Source organism: Abramis brama (assembly GCF_963993115.1).
Source record: "Abramis brama genome assembly, chromosome: 3".
NCBI lineage: Eukaryota > Metazoa > Chordata > Actinopteri > Cypriniformes > Leuciscidae > Abramis > Abramis brama.
This window is the reverse complement of record NC_139965.1, coordinates 43151939-43176072: the sequence shown is the minus strand read 5'-3', so window position 1 is coordinate 43176072 and position 24134 is coordinate 43151939. Positions and strand designations below refer to the sequence as shown.

At 38.0% G+C, this 24134-nt stretch overlaps 1 protein-coding gene across 1 annotated transcript; it reads left to right on the top strand.

Annotated features, from left to right (window-relative positions):
* Nucleotides 1–907: 907 nt before the first annotated feature.
* On the top strand, nt 908–23919 carry ppp1r14bb (protein phosphatase 1, regulatory (inhibitor) subunit 14Bb). Its single transcript, XM_084110352.1, has 4 exons — nt 908–1715; nt 21281–21364; nt 21460–21492; nt 22098–23919. Exons 1-4 carry the CDS (start codon nt 1515–1517, stop codon nt 22164–22166), a joined length of 387 nt encoding a protein of 128 aa, XP_083966478.1. The 5' UTR covers nt 908–1514; the 3' UTR covers nt 22167–23919.
* The last annotated feature ends 215 nt before the right edge of the window (nt 23920–24134 follow it).

The window sequence follows — 24134 nt, the reverse complement described above, 5'->3', positions numbered from 1 at the left end:
GATCTCTTTAGCCCCGCCCACTCCCATGAAGCACTGCAAATGACATAATCGAGTAACTCTCAAAATGCGTAGTTTTATATGTCTTCATCGTTTTTAATTTGATTATGCTGTTTGCAATGCTTCATGGGATTGTAGTTTTTTCCCTCAGTAAAGCCGTTAAGTACACAGTCTTGTACCTTTGTATTTTTGTTTGATTTTCAAATACTTTTTTGTTTTAAATGAAAGTTTGTAATGTTATGATTCACCTCATTGCTGGTTGGCTTGGTTAATGGCTTATAACGCTTTCAAGATTTAGTTTTTTTAAATCTCTATGGAAAAAATGCGGAACCAACACCCCTGAAAAAGTGGACGGGCACTGTTGCACTCTATTGATTGTGGTTTGCTATTGCTGCAATATCGTGTTAGTGACAGGTTGTTCCGTCCTCACGCCAGTAAACGTGTCATCAGAGAAGAGAAGAAATGGTGCTACAAGAGGGAGGGGAAGTCATTTTAATTAAATATTATGACGCCACATGGATTTAAAAAAATAATGATGAAAAATAATAAATCACTTGGAATAAATACTGCAATATTCCAATAAAAAAAAAAAAAAAAGATTTGTCAGTTTTGATTTCAGGGTGACTTTAACTCATAAAAGTTCTGGTTTGGCTAGTTAGCTAGATCCTGCTGTAACAGGCCTGTTGAGTGAGTAAGTAAAATCTATAATATTCCTGATAAATAAAAGTTACTGATAAGTAGACACAAAATTAAACAGACAAGTCTTAACAGAGATGCATATGTAGATGCCACTATTAAAGAAACCTTTTGTTTTTATTCCTCACTTATTTTAGCAACTCACTTGAAATAACAGGATTATCTGGTTGTATTTAGCCTGAAGTGAGGGCTGGTTAACTTATTAGTCAGCAATAGAGACAGGAAGAGAGAGAGGCTGTCAGAGAGGGAGGGAGAGAAAGGACAGCCTGGCTCAGAGGGGGTTACACACACACACACACACATCACTCGGGTGAGAGAAGCAGAGTAGGAAAAGAGAGGAGGGGGAAAGGAAGGACAAAAAGAAGGGGGACACTGCACTGTTTGTTTTCGTTGTTATTGCTTCGAATAAGATAAAAGGAACGCTGACGTTTCTCTTTAAATGAACGGTTAAATCATTGCAAACGGCTTCCATTTTTATTTAAAGGAAAACAGTAGGCCACGAGGAAGACGCTGGAGTTTGAAGTGATTTGAGCGTTTGTGGCATTACTTTCTAAAGCAAAAGGAGACACGCGGTTTGCAGTCCTGTAAGTGCTTAGCGGCTTTATAGATTGGTACAAGACCAAGCGAAACAAACAATCAAATATATAGTTACCTCATATGACTTTAGAAATATTATTAAGTAGTTGCCAAATGTCATTGAGTTCCGCGAGAAGGAATAAATAGCTTTATTAGTGGCCTTTTAAATCACACTGCTCAACAAACACGGGGAAGAAAACCCTATCTTCTTTACCAGCCGGTTATTCACAGCATATTTGCGGACTATGGCGGCGGTAACAAGTCCAGAATCGAGCCAACCAGCTCGCGTTTACTTCCAGACGCCCACCGGCTCAACCGAAGAAGCCGAGACCCCGGCCCGCAAGCAAGGACGGGTCACAGTGAAATACGACCGGAAAGAACTGAGAAAGAGACTTAATTTGGAAGAGTGGATTATTGACCAGCTAACGGATCTCTACGACTGTGAGGTAAGACTCTTTGTGAAAGCTTTACTAAATAAAAGTAGCATAAGATGGACTATTCATCTTTTTGGATTGTATAGTGGATTAGTTTATTTACTAAACAAAAAGAAATGATAAAGTCACCAACAGTTCAGGAGGTTATTCATAGATAAGTGCGCTTTGTAACGGCAGTAGTGAACAAGTTATCCTACGCAGCCACCGTAACATCATTACGAGCGAATGTGCAGAATGTAAGTAGCCTTTGTGTCAATCTGCAGATGACCCATATTTTACTTAAAGAGACTTAAGGGAGAGCGCATTAGTTACTACGTATATTTCGACTTTATCTACCTGCGCTGACGTCACGTGCACGTCGCGTTCGAAAATGTCGGTGAGAAGGTTAACGTGATGAAACTAGTAAGTTAATAGTTAAAGATTTTATAAGGCGCGCAATTTAAACATTAAAGCTTATCAAACTTGGAAAAGGTGTGTGATGATGAGATCGACCATATACCGTTTCGGGGGTGCTGTCGCTTCATTCTGATTCGAGATTCATTACGTTATAGGGATTTGTTTCCGTTCACTTAAAATTAATTCAGTGACGCGCGTTCTGCAAGCTACATCGTTACACCAGTAGGTGTCGAGAAGCGTGTTCCCCGCGTCCAAATTTATGCGTACTTTGCTCTAGCCTACAGTCTATGCATAAATCAGTACTTTTGGCAGTATTCATAAAACAGAAGTCAAATGATGGTTGGAAAATGTAGATATCCACAGATAATCTAGTTGGATCAGAATTGCCATACTTTTAGAATTCGACGAATGAATGCAATCCTGCACTATATAACGTTATGTGATGTCCTGTGATCTTTTATTTGACGTGCCGTAGCTACTTACAAAATATGATTTCACAAAAATATTTCACTCAGGTGTTAAACAGGTACAATTTAACAATGAGGAACAATTCTCCAGGAACCTGAATCTTACTTTAAAAAAATGTATTTTCTTCTCAACTCCCATGACCTTCTGAGAAAGAAACGTTTTGTTGGCCTTGTGACTCTTCTTCAGTGTAATTAAAAAAAAAGATTAATTTAAACAGGCCAACTGGTTGTAAAGGCTTCTTTTACATAGTCTTCATGTACATGAAGTCAAAAAGGAGTGTTGAGACTGATCACAAACCTGTCTTAGGAGGGAAAATCCAGCCTTTTAACAAAAGAGATGAACATGTAGTTTTGCATATTCCTCATGTCTCTTGTATGTACCCTCCCCCAATCTATAACCACACAGCCAGACACAAACATGCACTTTCTTCCTCACGTTATCCAAACCCATGCCAGCATGTTAAATCCGCTTTGCCAACTTTCCTAGCTTTTTAGTAAACAATAGTGTGTGACGTGGTGGTCCCTTGAGAGTCTTAATCCTTTTCATTTAAAACTACTTAAATTGTCAGAAGCCAGATAACCAATTTTGCCGTGGAAGGAGCCAGCGTTGCATACTGCCATAGAGAAGCAATCAAGTCATTATAATCTCACTTTCTGCACAGCAAGTGGTTGGTTTCCCTTGATGAGTGTGTAGTATTTTAAAAAGACCAGACAGAAATGCTTTAGTAACAATGCTACAGATGTGGCTTGGCGTTAAGTAAAATCGCTGCGGATAATAAAAGGGAGGAGAAAATAAAAATACTGACTAGGAGGGTCAAACATGAGGGAAGAAAATCATTTCTCAAGCTCAGCAGTGTGTTTTCAGGGAATGATTGACTAATGACTGCATCATCGCTTGATTGGAGTCTCTTTGAAATCAGGAACTAATGGCAGTGTTAAATGAAGTTAAAAAAAGAGGATGCAAAAATCAAGGGAGAAGTAAACAGACAGTCATTGATGGAGACTAACAGACGGTCTGTGAAAGAGTTGGAGGGAGGGAGGTATAGAGAGGGACAGCTGTGGCTTTGGCCAGGAACACAAGGATGGCGTTGAGTGTTTTTCCTCCTTCCTCTCATTAACACTCACACAGTGTGTTGCACTTTGCTACATACAACTGCACTTTTTAACACGTTATGTCACATGAAATTGCAAAATAAATTAAATTAATGAGTCAAGTGTGTACATCTGTACACTGTGACATGGTTGAGTAATAGTTTGTCCACAACTCATGTTTGCTACCAGTTCGTTCATTTTGGAATGAATCAGCAAATTTGTACATGCGTACAAGAAGGGAAAGGCAAATAAGTGAAAGAAAGAGGGGATGAAGGATACTCTGACAGGCTTAGGAGGAGAAGGAGAGGCATAATTGCAGTTTCTGGGATCATCGGGTTGATGCTGCATAATGGAGACTGCCGAGCCGTGAGTCATGACCGAAGGAAATGCCAGTGACAGGCGAAACTGCAGGAAGTGTGTGTGTGTGTATGTTGTGACTCTGATGTTTTAAGAAGGCAGTAAAGGTCACAGCAGTCCCGTGACCTCAGCTTTGGAGCAGTCCTTTTGTTTGTGCCCGTGTCGCACAATGATGAACCGTGTCAGGATGTTGAGCCGCTCTTTATATTGGCTCTATATTTGCTTTGTGTTGAGTTCTCTTATCTCCTTCCTCACTCTCAGACCTTATTTGAATACTTCAGTTTCTCACCTGCTAGCTGCTGTCAAGCATCCCCCCTCCACCTGTGTGAAAGTGTGTGTGTGCTGTGTGTTTCTGCATGCATCTGTGTTTTAGTGTGTAGGGGAAAGAACAGGTTCAGGCATGTCCTATAGTCAGAATGTATATTTAAAAAAGCAGCTTTGCATGTCTGTTAGAGATTTGCAAAAAAAACACACAAAAAACGCACACCTTACGTTTTCATGATTTGTCATGTTTTTACATGAATTTACTGTAGCAAAAACACTTGATTTGTTGATTTCAATTAGTTTTTTTAACTTTTAATTTTGATTCATTTCAGTTTATACTCTTGACAGATACCGTATAACATCAAATTGCACTTCCTGGATGATCATATCATGCACCGTGTCCCAATTCACATACTGTACTTCCTAAAGAGTAGAAACTGTTTACTTACGGTTATTTTTAGACTTTTCAGTCGATTAAAAAGTGTCAAGAAACATGAGGCCGAAGTTTTAAAAAAGTTAATAAATACTCTGTAATGAATTTAAGCTAAAACTATGCATATCAATAGTTTAAAGACATTATTTTATAATGTAGTAGAATGTCCCATTCTCAAAAGTATCCAGCGAAGTATATAATTTTAGTTCTTAGTACAAGTGTGAATTTGGATGCAGCCATTGTCATAATTTGCTCAGCATCTAACATTCTACCGTTTACATAACTGTATTTACACACCCACCCGCTAATCACAGATCCTGATTACAGAGAGGGAGAGATGAGTATACACTAATGCTGATTGACTAGTTATTTTCCTCACTGTAAGCCTAAGAGTTAGCAGCCTGTTAAGTCAACTTCGTCTTGTGTGTTATACAGTGAATGAATGTTTATGATGCTGTTCTGTTTGCAAAAGTGAACAACAAACCATTTGAAATGGTCCTCAGTTATAGACAGAGACTTCATGATCTCAACGTGCTTCAAAGCAGGAGGTCTTCAGATCTTGCCTTTTCTGTTGGTCACTCAGTGATCCTTATGTAAAAGGGCTCTGATCCGGCTGGAAATAACCTTTTGTACACAGCCTAATTCAAGAGCAAAAGATTCAGCAAAGTGAACTAAGTTAACTTCTCCAAACAGACAGACTGTCTGGCTCTTTATCTTGTTTATAATCCAGTTAAGCAATTTTGTGTTGCTTCGGAAGGTTACTGTAGGTTGAAGCCATGAGAGCCTAAGATAACAGGTTTGGAGTGCACTATTAATAAGATATTTGATATTTGATATTGGGTATGGGTCACAATGGTTGACTAACAACAGACTAGTCGATTTATGGTTTTCCCCTTTTTTGTTTCAATTTTGATATATTTTTGCATGCCTTGCTGATGGTATAGCCATACAAAGATTGTTACAGCAGATCCTTTGGTTTTTTTTAGCATCTGCCATAAGCATTTTTAAGATGGCTTATCAAAAACACCCCACACACACACACACACACACACACACACACACACACAATACCTGCATTCTGTTCTATCCCTACTGCTTTTTTTTTTTTAAATTATTATTTTACAATGCTTTTATCTTAAAATTGTACCTCTAAATGAAGACGTAAAACAAAAAAAAATCTGTTTTCATCCTGTCTTAAACTCCAATCTCCACATCAAAAACGCATCTGCAGGGCCTGAACTCCACCTGTGACATCATCACCAGTGATCACCATATATCAGGTCAAAGGGTGTAGTCACATACCCTTCAGTCCTTTAATGATGCAGAAACACTTTCATTAGTCTAAAGGGCTTTGCGATAATTACCGCTAGAAACCTGTAATTACAGAAACTAGAGCAGCGGAGCATAGTAACGTTTTCCCATTTTCCTCTTCGATTTCCAGCTTGATGTAAAGGCTGTTTCTTCTCAGTGTTTTTTTTTAGCCATGTACTTGCTGAAAAACTCTTTTTGAAGTGCCCTGTTCTGAAGGTACTTGGTGGATTAGTGGGATTGTGGGTAACTTGGTTTCAATTAAGTACGAATAGAAATACACATGCACAGACAAGCATGCGCACACACTTGAAGGCGCCCAGACTGAATATCCTAAAGTGCTCTAATCTAGGGAATATGATGAACGCTTGCCTGCTTTATTCCGCTCCAGAAACGAGGGAGAGGGAGAGGGAGAGAGAGGGAGAGGGAGGGAGAGAGAGGGAGAGAGAGGGAGAGAGAGGGAGAGAGAGAGAGAGAGGGAGAGAGAGGGAGAGAGAGAGAGAGAGAGAGAGAGAGGGAGGGAGAGAGAGGGAGAGAGAGGGAGAGAGAGGGAGAGAGAGGGAGAGAGAGGAGAGAGAGAGAGAGAGAGAGAGAGAGAGAGAGAGAGAGAGAGAGAGAGAGAGAGACTTGCAGGTCTTGCCCTGTTTGTGTTTCTCTTTATCACCTCTGCTTTTTCCGCTCTTCTCCCCTCCAACTTGTTCTATCTTTAGAAAGAATGACCACAGAGCCATATTTTAAAAAGACTACAGCACACATTATACACCATATTTATTGATTCAAGATCTCATGATGTTTTGCAATGGCTATCCCATATCAAACATCACTAGTGATTTAGTGATGTTTAACTCATTTAACTCAGGGATTCCCAAACTTTTTTTTTGTCAGCCTAACCCCTTTGACCTAAAATATTGACTTGAAGTACCCCCTGAAACTTTAAGTTAGTATTTCAGTAATTTAATAAGAAATCTGCATGTTCATAGTTCTCTGAGGTTGGGTAATGGCCACATGACATGCAGGAAAACCAATTAATAAAGATGTTCAGACACACAAAAGTGTTTATTAAAAGCATACTATTAAATAATACAGAAATTCTGTTTTAAAGATCCTGTGAAAAACACTTTCTGTCCCGTGTTGACTCATTTCCTGTTGAACAGGAAGTTGGTATATTTTGTTATGACTGGATTTTAATAAAGGTGCAATTGTAAATATGTTTTGTCAGTGTGTAGAGATTTACTTTTTTCAGATTTACTGGGGTAATAACAAACAGTGGATTGATTTGTACCACAATATAATGGTTTTGTACACACACTGCGGACAAATATGTTCAATAACAATATAAAAGTGAATTTTGCATAGTAGGTCCCCTTTCACTGTAAAATGATCGTGATTTTAACGGTAAAATACTGTAAAAATGCTACAGTGAAAAACTGTTAATTGGTTAACAAAGTTTCCATACTATATACAGTGAATAACTGTGATAGATCTAACTGTGCATTTAATGAAATTTTACAGTAAATACCGTACAGTAAAATGACTGTGCAGCTTCTATATATTACTATTTACTTTCTTGTAAAAAAGCTGCTTGTGATGAGCTTTGATTCATCATGTGACTCATCATCACCACTGTGACTGTTGTCAGAGTATTACAATGGTACAAAACAGATATTAGTACATCGATAGGTCAGTAAATGAACATTATATCAGATAAAGAAATACTTTGTTTACTGTAATTTTGAGTTAAGTCTGTAATGTTAGGTTGGGTTAAATCAGACTGAGCCTAAATAAATTGCTCGCTTTCTATTAGTCTCAAATCTCTAACAATTCTGTGGGTTTGCCAGTTGATTAAGCTTATGGACTGATTGCGATTCATTTCGTTGAGGTCATTATTGTTTCTCTTAATTAGGCCTCTCTGCTTGTCTCAGACTCAGCAATCCATCCAATCACAAGAGTTCTTACATTTTTCTTTGTCACTATAGACATCTGGATTTTCTCTAATGGCTGTTTGTGCCTCTCCTTTTCTTACATCCTTACTGCTTTAGTTTTTACATTCTTTGTCAAGAAGGAAGTGGGAGGTCAAATGTGTAGTGAGTGACCTGTTGATTTGGTGTTTTTTGTCTCTCTGTGTGTGTGTGTGTGTGTGTGTGTTATGTTCAGCAACAGTATTTCTATGGAAACAGCTCCCATATGAGCTGGTCTCCCTCCCTGGGGTCATTCGCTACACAATATGAAAATACACAGCCCATCTGAATCTCTGTGACTTTGTTGGTTTAGACTAGAGTAATTCATTTCTTATTTAACACTATATTTTCAGCTTGTGTAAAATGTAATATTAATTTACAAGCATATTTAAAAAAAAATAAAACCAACAAAAGATCTAATCCTTTGTCTTTTACAGTGTTGCTGTTGTTTTTATGAAGGTAAAAAAGTCCATTTCTGTTTTAATGTAGGGAAAAAGTCTCACTCACTCGTGTGTGTGTGTGTGTGTGTTGCTTGTTATTTGTCAGTGTGCTCTCTACTGATAAGCCCCCAGTGTGTGTATATAGAGGGACACCTCCACCCCTCACTGGCCCACTTCAGCCCAGCCAGAGGACTCACTCCTGAGGCGGCATGTGTCCCGTCCTCTTCCCTCTGTCAGCACCACTGCTGTCATAATGTCAGACTGCAGCTGGCTAAGTAGAAATCAATAGTACAGCACTGTGTGTGTGTGTTTACATGAGATGGATCAGAGGTTAGTAAAGTGAGCTGGATGAGGTGGAGAGCGAGTGATTCAGAACAAACTTCTGTAGGTTTTAGGTTTTATGAGATCCAAGACAATCTCTCACAATCTCTCTTGTCACTCCCCTCTATAGTTTAGAGTTCATCTGGGTGTTAGTATAGGCTACTATTTGTAATGGGATCATTACAGAAGACCCCATGAAATAGTTTGTTGAGGGCAGTTTTCTTTCTTTCCTGTAACATTTTCTATTTAAACAGGAAGCTTGGCCAAGGCATATCAGAGGGCATCTGTTTTGTCTTATCACTGAATCATTGCAGTCTTCATATATACAGCAGCTTCTGTGTAATGTCAGACCAGGCATGTCCATTTTTGACTTGAATGTGCAAGGCTTCCAGTGTCAGTTACTTCGTTATTTTAGCTGTACAAAAACAATCTGTTATGCTGCTTGATTATTGCAAACCGTTAGGTATAAGGCATTTCATCTGAATATCAACGTTTGTGATTTAGTCAAAACAGTTTTGAGGTTAATTGATCTAATTTTGTGTCTCTGGAAAATAGTGATCTATGACATTGTATTATGTTGAATATCATTTTTTTTGTGTCTAATTGTTAATGAGGGACTTTTACTCCACTAGTCTAAAAACATTAATGGGTCCAAAAGTTAAAGGTAAGCAAGAAGTAAGAAGATCAAAATGAGACTCTTGGGGTATAGATGTCAACCCCCCAGAATTGACACCGATGGCCCCAAGTGGCATGTTGTTACTAGTGTTGTTATTTTTTAAATATAATAATTATTGTTATTATTCAATATTTCCATGAATTAGATTTACATTTCAGACATCTTTGCTTTCATTAAATCCTATAGGTTATTTTAGTGAAATTATTAAATTTGCATTCATAGTGTTGCTATTATGACATATCTTCAATTAAAATATGGGCAATTAAATAGGTAAATATTCATATGCCTGTATAAGTCATAGAATCATTTTACCGTTCAGTTAATTGGAATTCTCTCATGTTAAAAGGAAATAGCTTATTCTGCTCTCCTCTGAGAAATCTAATCCCGTCCGAATGCGAATGTCTGTGATTGCTGATGTTGTATTATCCTAACGCTGCTCGTCATGTGTTTTTTGACCTACCTGAGCTACCGTATGCACACCAATCTTCAGTGTTCGGTATTCATTTCATTGCAATATGAATTGTATCCAACAAAAAATATCATTAAAATTGTAATGAATAGAGCAAAAGACTGCCCAGAAGACTGCCCATTTTAATATCAGTGTCAGGTAAGAGTAAGATACATAGATTTTTCTGCTCACTTATGGAAGTTTATTATAAACTGCCACTGCTATAAACTCGTCAAGTTTACTTAAATGTTTTTTTTTTATAATAAATAAAAATCATATTAACAAATGATAAATTAAAAGACATGTACAACATGATGCACGCACAACAGATGACCTTATGTAACGCCCACGTCTAGAAAACACACACTCGCACCTCTGTAATAAACACAGAGATGTTAGTCCCGTCCGAATCGGTACATGAAATCACAGACGTCGAGTGATACGAATTGAAAACTAGATTCTTGATCAGTAAGTCATCCGAATCATTTCGGAATCATGAATCATTTTTTCCTGTGTATTGCCCCAGGATGTGGGTTTTTACCAACAGCTAAAGTTTGTAAAGGAAATGCCTGAATTACTCCTCCAGTTATGTTGGATGTTGTTGTGCATTGATGAGAGCTGGTGAATGTGCACACCTGGATTGTAATGTAATTTGTCTCATGGGTAATATTAAGTGACTTTTTGCATATGCTCACAGTAAAAGCCTGAGAGAAAGATTATGTGTAAATGTGAGAGAGATTATGTGGGTGTAAAGGCTAAAAGATTTATTGATAAATTCAGACCAGTGGAAGTGATTTTTGACACCAGTTTCTGATATCCATTTCCTTCATCCGCTCTCTCTGCCTTTTTTCTTCTCAATCCTCTTCATCTGTACTCTTTCTTCTCTTATCTTGACATCAGAGATTAACCAACCTGCAGTAGAAGTGCTGGCACTTGAATATGTGATCAGATATCAGGCTTAAATGACTGTCAGCACTGAGCAAATACGCACATGCATCAGAGCGTAGAACAACATGTGCGCAGATAGAATAAACACTTCATGGGAACGTCTCCTTAAGAGAAGACACTTTGAAATCAGAGTTATTAACAACATGGTTAAAGTTTTAGCAGAGACTGTCTAGAGTATGGTAATATGTGTCAATGAGTATGCTGTGTCACAGTCACCCCCTTAATTTAGCAAACTGTGCTTAATTTTTGTCATATATTTACCATATATTTAGATATAACATACCATATATTATATTTAGAGATATACCCTATTAGAAAGGGCTCATCATATACAGCTGCCTGTGTAAAATTACCATGAGGAAATATATATGCATTCTTATGATAAAAGCTTGTCAAGTCAGGTATACTTAGAACAGATTGCTTCTGAGCAGCTTTACAGTAATGCACAGGAAATCGAGAAAGGAAAATATCCAATTTCGAGAATCAGTCATTTAAATTAAATAAGTAATTGCAACATTAATTTTAACTATAAAGCAGCTCTAGATAATGTCATGACGTCAATCTCTGTCCTTCTCGTGTATCATCTTGCGCTCAGAGGATGTTCTGGGTTCAATACAGGTTATGTCAATGTCATCTGTGGTTTAACGTTGATTACAACAGAAAGCAACTAATTTTATATTCATTTAATTAGGGACTTATAAGGTTTTAATAATTTCTCTAAGTTTAGAGAATAGTGAAGTTTACACCACAACTATAATGTTAATGACACAGAACACCTTCGTTAGAATTAGTTCTCCATCTGATGAACGATAAAAACATTGACAGCCGGAATCCACCCAACTTTTAAGAGCTCAAGAATTAAAGGGATAGAATGAAACTTTTTTTTTTTTGTAATTTACTAAATTTACTCATCCTCAAGTTGTTACAAACCTGTATGAGTGTCTTACTTCTGCTAAACACAAAAGAAGATATTTTGAAGAATGTCGGTAACCAAACAGTTGATGGACCCCATTGACTTCCATAGTATTTATTTTTTACTATGGAAGTCAATGGGGCCCTTTGGCCTGTTTGGTTTCCCATATTCTTCAAAATATCTTCTTTTGTGTTTAGCAGAGGAAAGAAGTTCATACAAGTTTGGAACAACATGAGGGTGAGTAACATTTTTTTGGGTGAACTAACCCAGAGCGGCAAACAACTGCAGTGCTCTTAATAAACAGAGCGTTAAATTCCATGGGCACTATTATATTTATTGTTCTTGGTGTAAACAGGCTTTAATATGATATTAATTGTTTACTGACCTTGTCTATATGAAGTTCTATCCAATCTTTTACCTTCACTGTCATGATGATAACCAGGTAACTTTTGTGCTAGACATTCAATGATATACCATAAAAGCATGTGACGTAACTATCTGTAAAGCACTGTTTACATGGTGAAAAAAATACCATGGAAATTACATTGGAAACTCATAACTAGAAGTTCATCCATTTAAAAAAAGTATTCCCTCCTAAAAAGAATAATTTTTTTATTCAGACAAATAGTGATTTAACACAAGTACACCCTTCACATTTTGGCTTTTAAACCCTCTGGAACACTGGTCTTGTGTACTTCCTTTGTTAGTGCTTCAGCTGTAAAGTTTTTCCATATATTTTTCCATTGATAGAGCTTGGCTTGTATTGAACCCAAAATGCTGCTTTAACTTGAACATCACTCACACTCTGAGGATATTGAGAATACTGAGGATACAACATCATATGCTTTGGAAATATGTTACTATGTAATGCTCGTTATTGTTTTGGATGAGGTCGTGTAGGAATTGAAAGCCTTTTGGCTAAGTTCTAGTAATGTGTGGCAACTCCATGGCCCTGCCAGTGAGTCCATATTGCCACCATCCTCATCCTTGGTGATGAAGACAGCTGTATAATGTAGGTCAAACTAGTCTGAAACCCCCCTGCTCTCATAATGTCACATCAGATTCACCATAACTGCAAGAGACCTGTTGTGCTGTAGATGCTCATACACATATGCTGAATTATAAAGGTTACACACACACACACAGACACATTTCCAGACATGAATGCAGTCATCCATAAATCCTGGGTAGACATGTTCTCCGTGACTAAAAGCAACTCAACACACCTGCACATTGACCGACAGGTTGACTCACATGGACATAAAGACTTGGTCTCAGTCTCAGACATCGTCCGTTCACTGACTGTCTGATGAATATTACAAGAGATGCCTGAAATCGCCAGTTCCAATCTGATTGGCTGGAAACAAAGATACTGCTCAAAGTTTTTTCCCCCCATCCTTGTCTGTTGTGGTATCATCAAGTTCAGATCTCAGAAATGAAATTAATTGATGATTAATTGGTCAGACTGTTTCTTTCCAAGTGGTTTCAAATTGTATGCCGATAGTCAGAAGTCTGGTCCTGCAAGAATACAATGCTTGTGTTTGACCTTTGTATATCACACTACCAATCAAAATATTGGGGTCAGTGTGATTTTTTTTTTTTTTTTTTTTTTTTTTTTTTGAAAGAAGTCTCTTATGCTCTTATGCTTAAGTTTATTTGAACAAAAATACAGTAAAAAAAAAAGAAAAGAAAAAAGATTAGTAATATTCTGAAGTATTATTGTCATTTTAACTAGCTGTTTTCTATTTCAATATGCTTTAAAATTGAATGTATTCCTGTGATGGCAAAGCTGAATTTTCAGCATCATTACTCCAGTCTTTAGTGTCACATGATCCTTCAGAAATCATTCTTATATTCTGATTTATTGCTCAAGAAACATTTCTTATATTATCAATGTTGACAACAGCTGTTCTGTTCAGATGAAACAAAAAATTAGCTTTTTTGGCAGCAAACACTTAAGATGGGCTTGGTGCACACAGGGATAAAAAAGTACCCCATGTGTAAAATGAAATGCGTTGCTGTATCTTTAATGCTGTGGGCCTAATTTTCTGCCAGAGGTCCTGGACATCTTGTTCAGATACATGGCATCATGGATTCGCTCAAATACCAACAGATAAAAAAATCAAAACCTGACAGCCTTTGCTAGAAATCTTATAACGGGCCATGTTTGGATCTTCCAACAGGACAGTGATCCAAAAACAAACATCAAAAATCAATACAAAAATGGGTCACTGAGCACAAAACCAAGCATCTGCAATAGTCATCCCAGTCCCAGACCTGAACCCTATAGAAAATGTACCCTGGAAATCCAGAGTTCTCGCAAGAGCACAATTTGAATTTGCTCAGCGAGTCACTCTGGCATTAAGTAATGATGCTCATTAACTATGCCCTTGTAGACGAGCTGCACCAATCACATCGGTGTATCTGATATAGGCAGGCCAGAGGCGGGCTAAACAGATGACAGACACCGCTGCGACATATGTGAATGACATGTATTGTTGTGATTGGTCGTACTATTATCCAATTGCGTGCAGTGAGATTTTCAAATGCATGCTTGGTGCCGCCCCTCGATTTTCATTACTCAATGCCAGACCCTTAATCTTTCGGATTTGGGTCTGGATTTTCAGGCTATAGAAAATGAGTGGGTTAAACTGAAGTGAAGAAGCGCCATCATGGATCTGTGAATCTGAAGGATCTGGAGAGATTCTGTATGGAGGAATGGTCTCTGATCTCTTGTCAGGTGTTCTCCAAACTCATCAGGCATTATAGGAGAAGACTCAGAGCTGTTATCTTGGAAAAAGGAGGTTGCATAAAGTATTTAATAAAAGGGGGCAAATAATTGTTCCCAACGTGTTTTGGAGAAAAACATTTATTTCATAATGTGATTTTTTTTTTTTTTTTTTTTCCACTTTCAATTATTTTACTTCAATGAAAGAATAGATTTTTGCTATTTAAAAAAAAAATATATATATATTATCAAAAGGATTAACAATGCAGATTTATCTTTGATCATATTTACCAAGGGGGCAAATAATTCTGACCAGCACTGTAAATGTGGCTGTGGTAACTGTTTGATCTCATGCTTCATTAAAGGTGAACTAAGTAACTTTTTTACCTTAACCGAACAGCTTCGGAGTCATTGGAATAGTTATATAACTTTTTTCGGGTTGAATGGTGGTCGTCTCACACCCCCCAAGCGCCTGTGAGCCGAAAAACCACCCTTGCAACTTTGGGCTGGCAGGCCGCCGGCCTCAGCGTCAGGAAGTATCGCGTGATATCAGGTCTCGCGATATAACAAATTGCTTTACGGCAAAAAAATCTGCTAAAATTCTGTCATTATTGCGCTCCCTCACGCTGTTCGAACCCGAATGAAGAAGACGTTTTAAAGAATGTCCCATCTGCTTTGATGTCGTTGATCTATAGCCTCTGGTATCTGAGAGTCACCAACGAGTTTTTTCGACAGTGTTGTCAAATATCTAAGAGCAAGAGCCTGTTGGCTTACCTTCCAAAAAAATATGGCTGACACTATTTGTACATTCTGTGAGTGAGATCCCACCCTCTGTGGGCGGGTTGAGAACATGCGGAACTAGCTCCTACTACTGGCTGTAGTTTCTAGCCTCTGGCCACAAAATCCGCCGATGACGCAAAATGACGTTTTTTTCCTGACAAAAAAGGTCTCAGGGGGATATGAGGGAGGGAAGCACGGTAATTCGAAAATACTACAGGTTTTCTACTGATACAAAGCTTAATGCTAAATGCTGAAGTATCCCTTTAATAACAATCATAATAATTAGTAGCAGAAGCTACTACCAAGTGTGCTACACAAGTACCACAACCACAATCAAATGGCGCTTTTCCACTGCATGGTACGGCACGGTTCGGCTCGGTACGGTTCGACTCGGCGCGGAACGGTTCGGCTCGCTTCGCTTTTCCACTGCGTGGTACGACTCGACTCGATATGGCACGGTTCGTTTCGCTTTAGCTCGGTTGCTTTTCCATTGCAGTTAGTACCGCTTCAAACTGGGTGGGACTGATCGTTATAGTTGCCGCCTCTACTGCCATGACATCATCGTAAACGCGCCACATTTCAAACGCACAACACAGGGGATGGTGCTCTTGATTCTCGGCATGTGGATGTTTTTAAATTAAATTAAACGTTCTTATAATGGTTTACTATATGGAAGGAAAATTCTTAACGTGTAATTAAACGTTGCGTTTATATTCTGGGCTCATCTGATTTTTTGTACATAGCATAGCCTACTTTGTTATGATTTTAGTATCATAATGATTAATAAATGCACGCACAATTATCCGTGAACTTGATTTGAACAAATGCCTTTCAACTTGTGTGTGCAAAATTCAGAATTAAATGAATGTGCAGCAATCTTTACAAATAGAGAGTCTAGGCCTAATGTACTGTTTTAAACTAGCCTACTGCCATTAAAAAAGCGCATTTAGTTAATGTTATGTTATTTTTTTCCATCTGCCTATGTTGATTATGAAAAGTGAACAGCACGAGTAGAGAGACATGGAGCGAGTCGGACATAATTTTGACCACTTCATTAAGTTTTGTTTTGTAGAAAGCCTTTCTTTAAAGTGAATTTCGTTTTGTATAAATTGTATCTTAATTTTAATATTTTTTTCATCAAACAATTACCTGGACTGAATAAATAAGAGCAAAATAGACAATTTAATCATTGAGGCGCCCGAGCGGTCACTTGCATTGTACGTTAACTGGAGCGCATCTCATCCTCAAATACACAAAGCTTGAAATGTCTTTAAACGAAATAATTCAAAACAAAAAAAAATAGGCTACTCTCTTATGTAATCCATTATGTGCATTTATCTCTATAGGCGCGTTTACTACGAATATGGCGATCGTCAACTTCATCTTTGCCATGCACAGACACTGACAGAAAACACTATTTTATAAATAAAAATCAGTGCACGCGTTTTAATAAAATTAAAACTTTAATTGTGATCATTAAAATAATTGAATATTAAATATTTTGTGGCCAAGTTTTGCTCATTTATTAATAGTATATATATAGGCTATATATAGGTGTAATTTTATTAAATTGAACAAGCGCAAAATTCAGCATTCAATCAAATATTCAAAAAGACTTAATAATAATGTTATTTCAACATAATATCTCGTTATTTCGACATAATGTGCGTGCAACAAGCAAGATGTGCATTTGTAAATCCGGGGATGCGTGCATTGATTTTTATTTATAATAGTGTTTTCTGTCAGTGTCTGGCAAAGATGAAGTTGACGATCGCCATATTCGTAGTAAACGCGCCTATAGAGAGAAATAACATTATTATTAAGTCTTTTTGAATATTTGATTGCTGAATTTTGCGCTTGTTCAATTTAATAAAATTAAAACTTTAATTGTGATCATTAAAATAATTGAATATTAAATATTTTGTGGCCAAGTTTTGCTCATTTATTAATTATTTATATATATATACACACACACACACACACACACACACACACACACACACACACACACACACACACACACACACACACATATATGTGTGTGTGTGCCCTCAGCACATGCGTTAAAAATTATCCGGCGCCGCCCCTGATTGCAAGAAACAGTTTGCAAGAAACTTTTTAACTGCAAGAAACTACAGCGTTGGCTGTTGTCTACTGGCTATTTAAATCTAGCGGGTTTGTCTCGTGCATGGTCTCGTGTCGCAAATACAATGACACTGGTAGTGACGATTCTGTCTGACCAATCAGTGATCTTCAGTGTTTTCACGTCACATTTTAGTATCGGTACGGTACGCTTGGAACCTCAACAGAGGTGGTACCATTTAAAGCGAGCCGAAGCGAGCCGTACCGTACCGTACCATGCAGTGGAAATGCGCCATAAGTGAGCCGTACCGAACCGATCCGTACCGTACCATGCAGTGGAAAAGCGCCAAAGCGTGCCGTACCGTACCATGCAGTGGAAAAGCGCCAAAAGCCACTTCCTATAAATAAATCATATAAGTGTCCTTGTTCTCTCTTTTCTCTACTGTTCTGCCTTTTAACTTCTGCTATAGTTTCTGTACTACTCTAGCTTACTCTTGACTATTGTTGACTATCGTAGGCACTTATTATTGCTTGTGATGTTCCTCAAATGTAGCTTTGGATAGAAGTATCTCTGCTAATTTGCTAAATGGCTAAATGTTATCAGACTCCTAAACATTAAAAAATAATCTGTATTGGACATAAAACTACATCTCTAGCAAGGTACTTAACCCTTTTTCCCCAGGTGTCTTTGCTTCTAATAAGTGTACTGTAAGTCACTTTGGATAAAGGCACTTTATCCTCAGCTAAATGACCATTAATTGGTTATTAAACTTGGTGTAAATGACAAGCTCTGTGGATTTAATGAACCTCTAGGTGACTGTGAGAGACTTTTTGTTTATATTTGTATTTCCTGTCTTTTGCTCGGCTTTATGTAGCTCTTTTTATCTTGTTCCTTGTCTCTGTGAGTGACTAGTAGCACATGGTGCCCACATGTTGTGCCTTACATTCTTTGTCTTGTGTCCACACACACACACACACACACACACACACACACACACACACACACACACACACACACACACACACATTCCAGTCCCTAGCAGCCAACTCAAGTGGTTTTTACAGCTCATTCTCTCCTGTGTACTCATGCACCCTTTAGTTATATGTGCACTACTCGGTCATAGACACAAATTGAAGGTTTGTTAATTCAACAGAGCAATTAAAGCTTCCATTCACATGTGACGGTGCCATGGCAATATCAGTGTGCGTGAATGAACTGTAGTGTGTGTGCTTGTGTTAGTAAGAGAGAGAGAGAGAGATTTGGGCAAGGGGTAGTCAGGCAGGTGCAATGACAGCTGGTCTGGGCTGCTTAAACCGAGGGGGAGGAAGAGCGCCGTCAAAAGACGAAGTACTGATCGTAGCGTCGAGAACGAGAGAGAGCATTTAAATAAAAAAAAGGATCAGCTCTAGAAATAGACCCGTTCTTGCATGTGCCTTTTGATTTTCCATTGTGAAGCAATGGGCAGTTTCTCTAGACAGACGATATTTTAATATGCCGTATGAGTCACTGCTCCAGAACCACAATGAGCTTATGCGTGTTCATAAGACACGTGTGTATGTGTGTGTCTGGAATTGGAAGATGAAGTGTGTTTTGGAAAGGCTCTGAAGGAGCAAATGTTTGCAGAACAGGGAGAATGGAAACGTGAGAGAGAGGGGGGTTTGCGAGTCTTGTGAAGACCATTTATAGCTTGCGGGGAGAGAGACGTATTCACTAGTCTTTACTGAAAGAGACAACTTTATAGAAATAAACCAAATTGGCAGACTAAAGGGACGAGACGGGGAAAAATACAGCAGCGTATAATTGAGGTTTGGAGTCTCCACTGGCACAGTTGGATTTTTACTCTTAAAAACAGAGCTAAAACTAAAACATAGGGATATATAGAGCGTTTGAATTTGAATCAAGGTTTTGATTTGAATTAGAGTTATTAGGGAACTTGTTGAAAGCCAAAGGCATCTGATGGCAGACTAACAGTATGGAAAGAAAAACAGACAGATCTGTTTCATGGCCAGCGCCTTTCCAACAACCCAAGGCCAAATATGTGAACTGGACTGATAAAAATAGCCAAACACGGCAGTATTTCTCAAAACAATCATGCTTATCTGAATCTGCGCAAAATCACATTTGGGTGCAAAATCACATTTGGTCCCAAATGTTTTGCTGCTGTATATGTGTTCAACTTCCCTTTCAGTCTTATGGCGCTTTTCCACTACACAGTACCAGCTCGCCTCGGCTCGGCTCGGTTCGACTCGACTCGGCTTTGTTTGGTTTTCCACTGTGTAAAAGTTGTAACTGTACCTGCTTCCAGGTACTTTTTTTCGTACCACCTCCGGCGAGGTTCTAAGCAGGCTGAGGCGATACTAAAATGTGACGTGAAAACAAGGCAGATTGCTGATTGGTCAGAGAGAATCGTCACTATTCACTGCGTCATCATTGCACGCGCCAGACGGAGTATCCTGAATAAAAAAACAGCAAAAACAAAAACATCCAAAAACAGCATACACTCGATTTCCTCCATTGTCCTGTGTGTGTGGGTAGCAGGGTGTGTCTCGCGCGTCTCGCGTAAAAGATTAAGTCACGGCAGTTTCCTGCGGCGTCGCTATGACGACCAGGTACTATTGTGGAGGTACTATCTGCAATGGAAAACGGAGCGAAAAGCGAGCCGAGTCGAGTCGAGCTGGTACTGGTAATGGAAAAGCGCCATTAGTCATGGTTAGATGATGCTGGAATTTGCCAGCCTGGATGGATGAATCACATCTTTAACATATTAAACTGTCAATTAATGTCTTCCTCATCATCAAACAATAGACATATTTTAAGATGGACGGGCTTTAATAGTGAAATCAGACTATATGTAAATACACAGCAAGCAATGACATGTTGATATGGAAAATAGGGTAACACTTTATTTTACAGTGTCCTTGTTACTAATATTACTCAGTACTTAAATGTATAATTACACTAGCTAGACATTTTTACTCCAGGGCAAGTAGACACTGATCGCAACACACACCAGTGAGTAACACAACCATCATTTCTCTAAATAGATTAATAAATTCCACTGAAGTGGTTAAGATAAGGGTGAAGCAACCGGAAACGTACTTGAATCAAACTTAGAAACTACTTTAAAAGTTTCTTCTCTCTGTGCTGATCTACTAACTAACTGGAAAACTTTATTTTGTATTGTGTACGGTTTTGCCCAAAGGCTGACTTTTAAAGGGATGGTTCACCCAAAAATGAAAATTCTTTCATCAGTTACTCACCCTCAAGTTGTTCCAAATCTGCATGAGTCTCTTTCTTCTGCTGAACACAAAAGAATATATTTTAAAGAATGTAGGTAATCAAACAGTTGATGAGGCCCATTGACTTCCATAGTATGGGAAGAAAAAAACCTATGGAAGTCAATGGGGACCAGAAACCATTTGGTTACCTTCATTCTTCAAACTATCTTCAGAAGACAAACAAACTCAGAAGAAAGAAATTCATACAGGTTTGGAACAACTTGAGGGTGGCTATTAAGTAAATTATGTCAGAATTTAAATTTTTGGGTGAACTATCCCTTTAACTGTTTGTGTGACACAAGAGATACCTCTAGTGGTGAAGAGGCAGTATTACACATATCTTCATCAGCCCTGGTGGAGACGTAAACCGCTACTTGTGTATAACTACCTTTAAAGACAGATCTCCAGTCTGAGACTCACTTACATACACACACATTCCAGAGTCATCTGTGCAACCAACGTCACTGTGTTTCCATTGTCTCTGCCTATAGCTACTTTTTCCCCACTGTGTTTCTTAGCCCTCTGGGAATACTGCTTCATTTCCAGGAGCTGTAGGGAATTACCGAGTATAGTTGTGTAATTTCCAATTAGCTGTTACTTCTTGGGGGTATTTGAATATAAGACATATCCTTGATCCAAACAGATCGTTTCCTTCTGCTTCATGATGCTTATGCTTATCTGTCACAGGAAGAGGCGATCCCAGAGCTGGAGATTGATGTGGATGAGCTGTTGGACATGGAGAACGACGTAGACCGCGCTGCACGAGTCAAGGTATCCGTCTCAAAAATGTCAGATTTAATTGTTTATCTTCAATTTTTAACAGGCTTTACATTTGTATGACATTTCTTTCTCTTATTGCCCAACAGGACCTGCTGGTAGACTGTTATAAACCTACTGAAGTGAGTATACTGTCTCATATCTAAGAGCAGGCAGGGTTATTATAGTTCTAAACCATTGTACCTTTAAATAAAATAAAAATGAACTGAAATAAAATAAGTTTGCCAAGGCAACATTTCTCATTTTCTTTAGTGTAACTTGATGTACTAAAAATTAATAAAAACCTACACAGACATTTTTTTTTAAGTATATAAATGACTTTTACTAAACTTTTAAAATAAAAGCAGAAAATATAAAGATAAAAACTAATTCAAAATATCAATAAAAACTATAACAATATCTGAATGAAACTGAAATAACACTGATTTTTTTACCACTCTTTTTTATATCCTAATTCTGTGAAGAGATGGTGGAATTATGAGAAATTTGTTTAAATATGGCAATATGTACAGAGCTGAGAGCACGATACGCATCGGCAGCTGCAAGCAGAATTAATTTAGACAAATATTTTACTTATACAAACAACATGAATTCTCTTAATAATGGGGATAAACAAATGTGCACAGTTTTAGGACTTATGGCTGTTTGGGGAAATCTGCAGAATCATAATCAGCTACCCAACTCTCTGCTAAATTTGTTAAAAATTGTGCTTTCTCTTCTTTCGTAGGTGTTTGTAGCTGAATTGCTGGACAAGATCCGTGGCATGCAGAAGCTCAGTACTCCTCAGAAGAAGTGAAGCTCCTCCCACCTCCACCACTCCTAAACCAATCCCATCCCTCCTTTTCCAATTTTAGGGGCGTGACTATTCACCCCTGAGCAGGTGCTCATCCAGTCCCGTTGCTCCTTTGCATCTGTTGGGGAGGAGGAGGCAAAGTTATGGAAGATTCAATCAGATCCTTATAAGCAGGGCTTATTTTTCTCATTTTGTTGATTTTATTTGTATTATTTGTGTTATTTTATTCTATTTCAAATTTTTTGTAAAGGGGGGAAGATTTCATTGTTTTGAAATGTTATTAAACATATTTTCATGGTTGTTTTTTTCATTAGTCTTTATGCATAGAATGGTTTTATTTTATAAACTTGGATTTTTGTTAGAATTTTGTTTCAATATGGTTTCAAAGCTTCCTGCTCTCACAATGAACACATGCACTAAAACCCTTTGTGAAACTGTGACGATCCTTGGTTTAAAATTACGTCAAAGGAGATCAAACAGAAGCGGCCTTGTGGATTTTTCTCTCTCTCTATTTTTGATCCTCCTCTTCCTTGAATAAGTGCAGGAACATTTTTAATTAAAGAAAAACTAATAAAAAGAGTGATTAAAGCTGTTATAAAGTGAGGGAGTTATTTTGGATTTGTGGTATTAACAGGGGAGGGAACTATGTGTAGGAAAATATGGGGCTTTGATTATTATTAATGTTTTTTATCTCCTGTCTTACACATGCCACACACACACACACACACTCTGAAATTCATGGGCATCACCACCCTCAGGAATCAGGAGAAATGACCACACACAACCACAGCTGTGGCTCTTGGGCCTCACACGCATCCACAGATGTGCACACTGACTCTTCCAGAGAACGATTGGATGAGAGCAGGCTAGTCAAGCTGCAGTGCATCATGATCACTGCCAAGCGTACGTTTAGAATGAATCCTCTCACATGACTCTCCTAAATCATCTCTCCCAGGAAGCCATCTGCTCTTTTTGTCTCAGCCAATCAAATATTATAATAAGAGGGCTAATAGTCTCACTCAATGCTCTTGAAATCCATTCCCAGCATTTCCAGCAGGTGTTTTAGGAGAGCTTTTCCCATCACATACTAACACATATCAATCATACACTGAAGCTCCTTCACATCCCATTCACTTGTGTAGCACATAAAGTCAGGTACAATGGCAACTGTTCAAGACTCTCAACTGTTTTCTCCCTTTTTTGCCCACTTATTGTTTTTCTTTGAGCCCCTCATTTTTATTTTCTCTTTAGCTTGCTCCTCAGCATTTCATTCTATAGTCACTCTTCCTACTTTCAGATGTTGCCTTAGGTTAAATTTATGTTATGACAACCAAATGAATTTAATCATGTTTGAGGAATATACATGGGGGAAAAAAAGGCAAAAGTGAAAATCTTTTTCAAGTTTTAGGATAAAAAGGTTCTTGCACTTTCAGTGGTTCTGTTTTTTAGGAAAGGAAGTTGACTATATACATATAATTTTTTAGAAGCATTAACATCTATTAACATAAAATGAAATCATCGTTTTCTATCATTACGTGGACCTTGTAGTGCTGTTCATTTCTCTTTTTCGTGTCCAATTGGACCGCGAACTGAAAGAATCAACTGGACTCAATTATTTGAATTAGAAAAAATGTAAGCTGTTGTGATCAAGGTCATACCTTTTGAGGAAAAAGTATCTTGTAGCAATACTAAACTGTTGTTTTTTGCCCAATTTTGTTACACTTTTATGCAACTTTAATAAAAATATGGTAAATAACATGTTGTGTGTGTGTGTGTGTGTGTGTGGCTGTTTCAAGAATAAGTAAGCTTTGTAGTAAAATATGTGTCTCTTCTGCTCATCCACTATATTTCAAGCAAGTCTTTTTAGAGAAACCTTGTCAGTTGGTAGAAAGTTAAGCAGCTCAAAGTGCCATTGGTCTGTTTGATCACCGTATTCAAATGGACGAGACATCGATTCTTCAACTCCGAGCT

Bases quoted from the DNA above. Each gene is read 5' to 3' on its own strand.
- ppp1r14bb (XM_084110352.1), top strand. From the start codon at position 1,515: ATGGCGGCGGTAACAAGTCCAGAATCGAGCCAACCAGCTCGCGTTTAC. The intron at 21,365-21,459 runs GTATCCGTCTCA...ATTGCCCAACAG, and splicing joins ACCGCGCTGCACGAGTCAAG to GACCTGCTGGTAGACTGTTA. The intron at 21,493-22,097 runs GTGAGTATACTG...CTTCTTTCGTAG, and splicing joins ACTGTTATAAACCTACTGAA to GTGTTTGTAGCTGAATTGCT.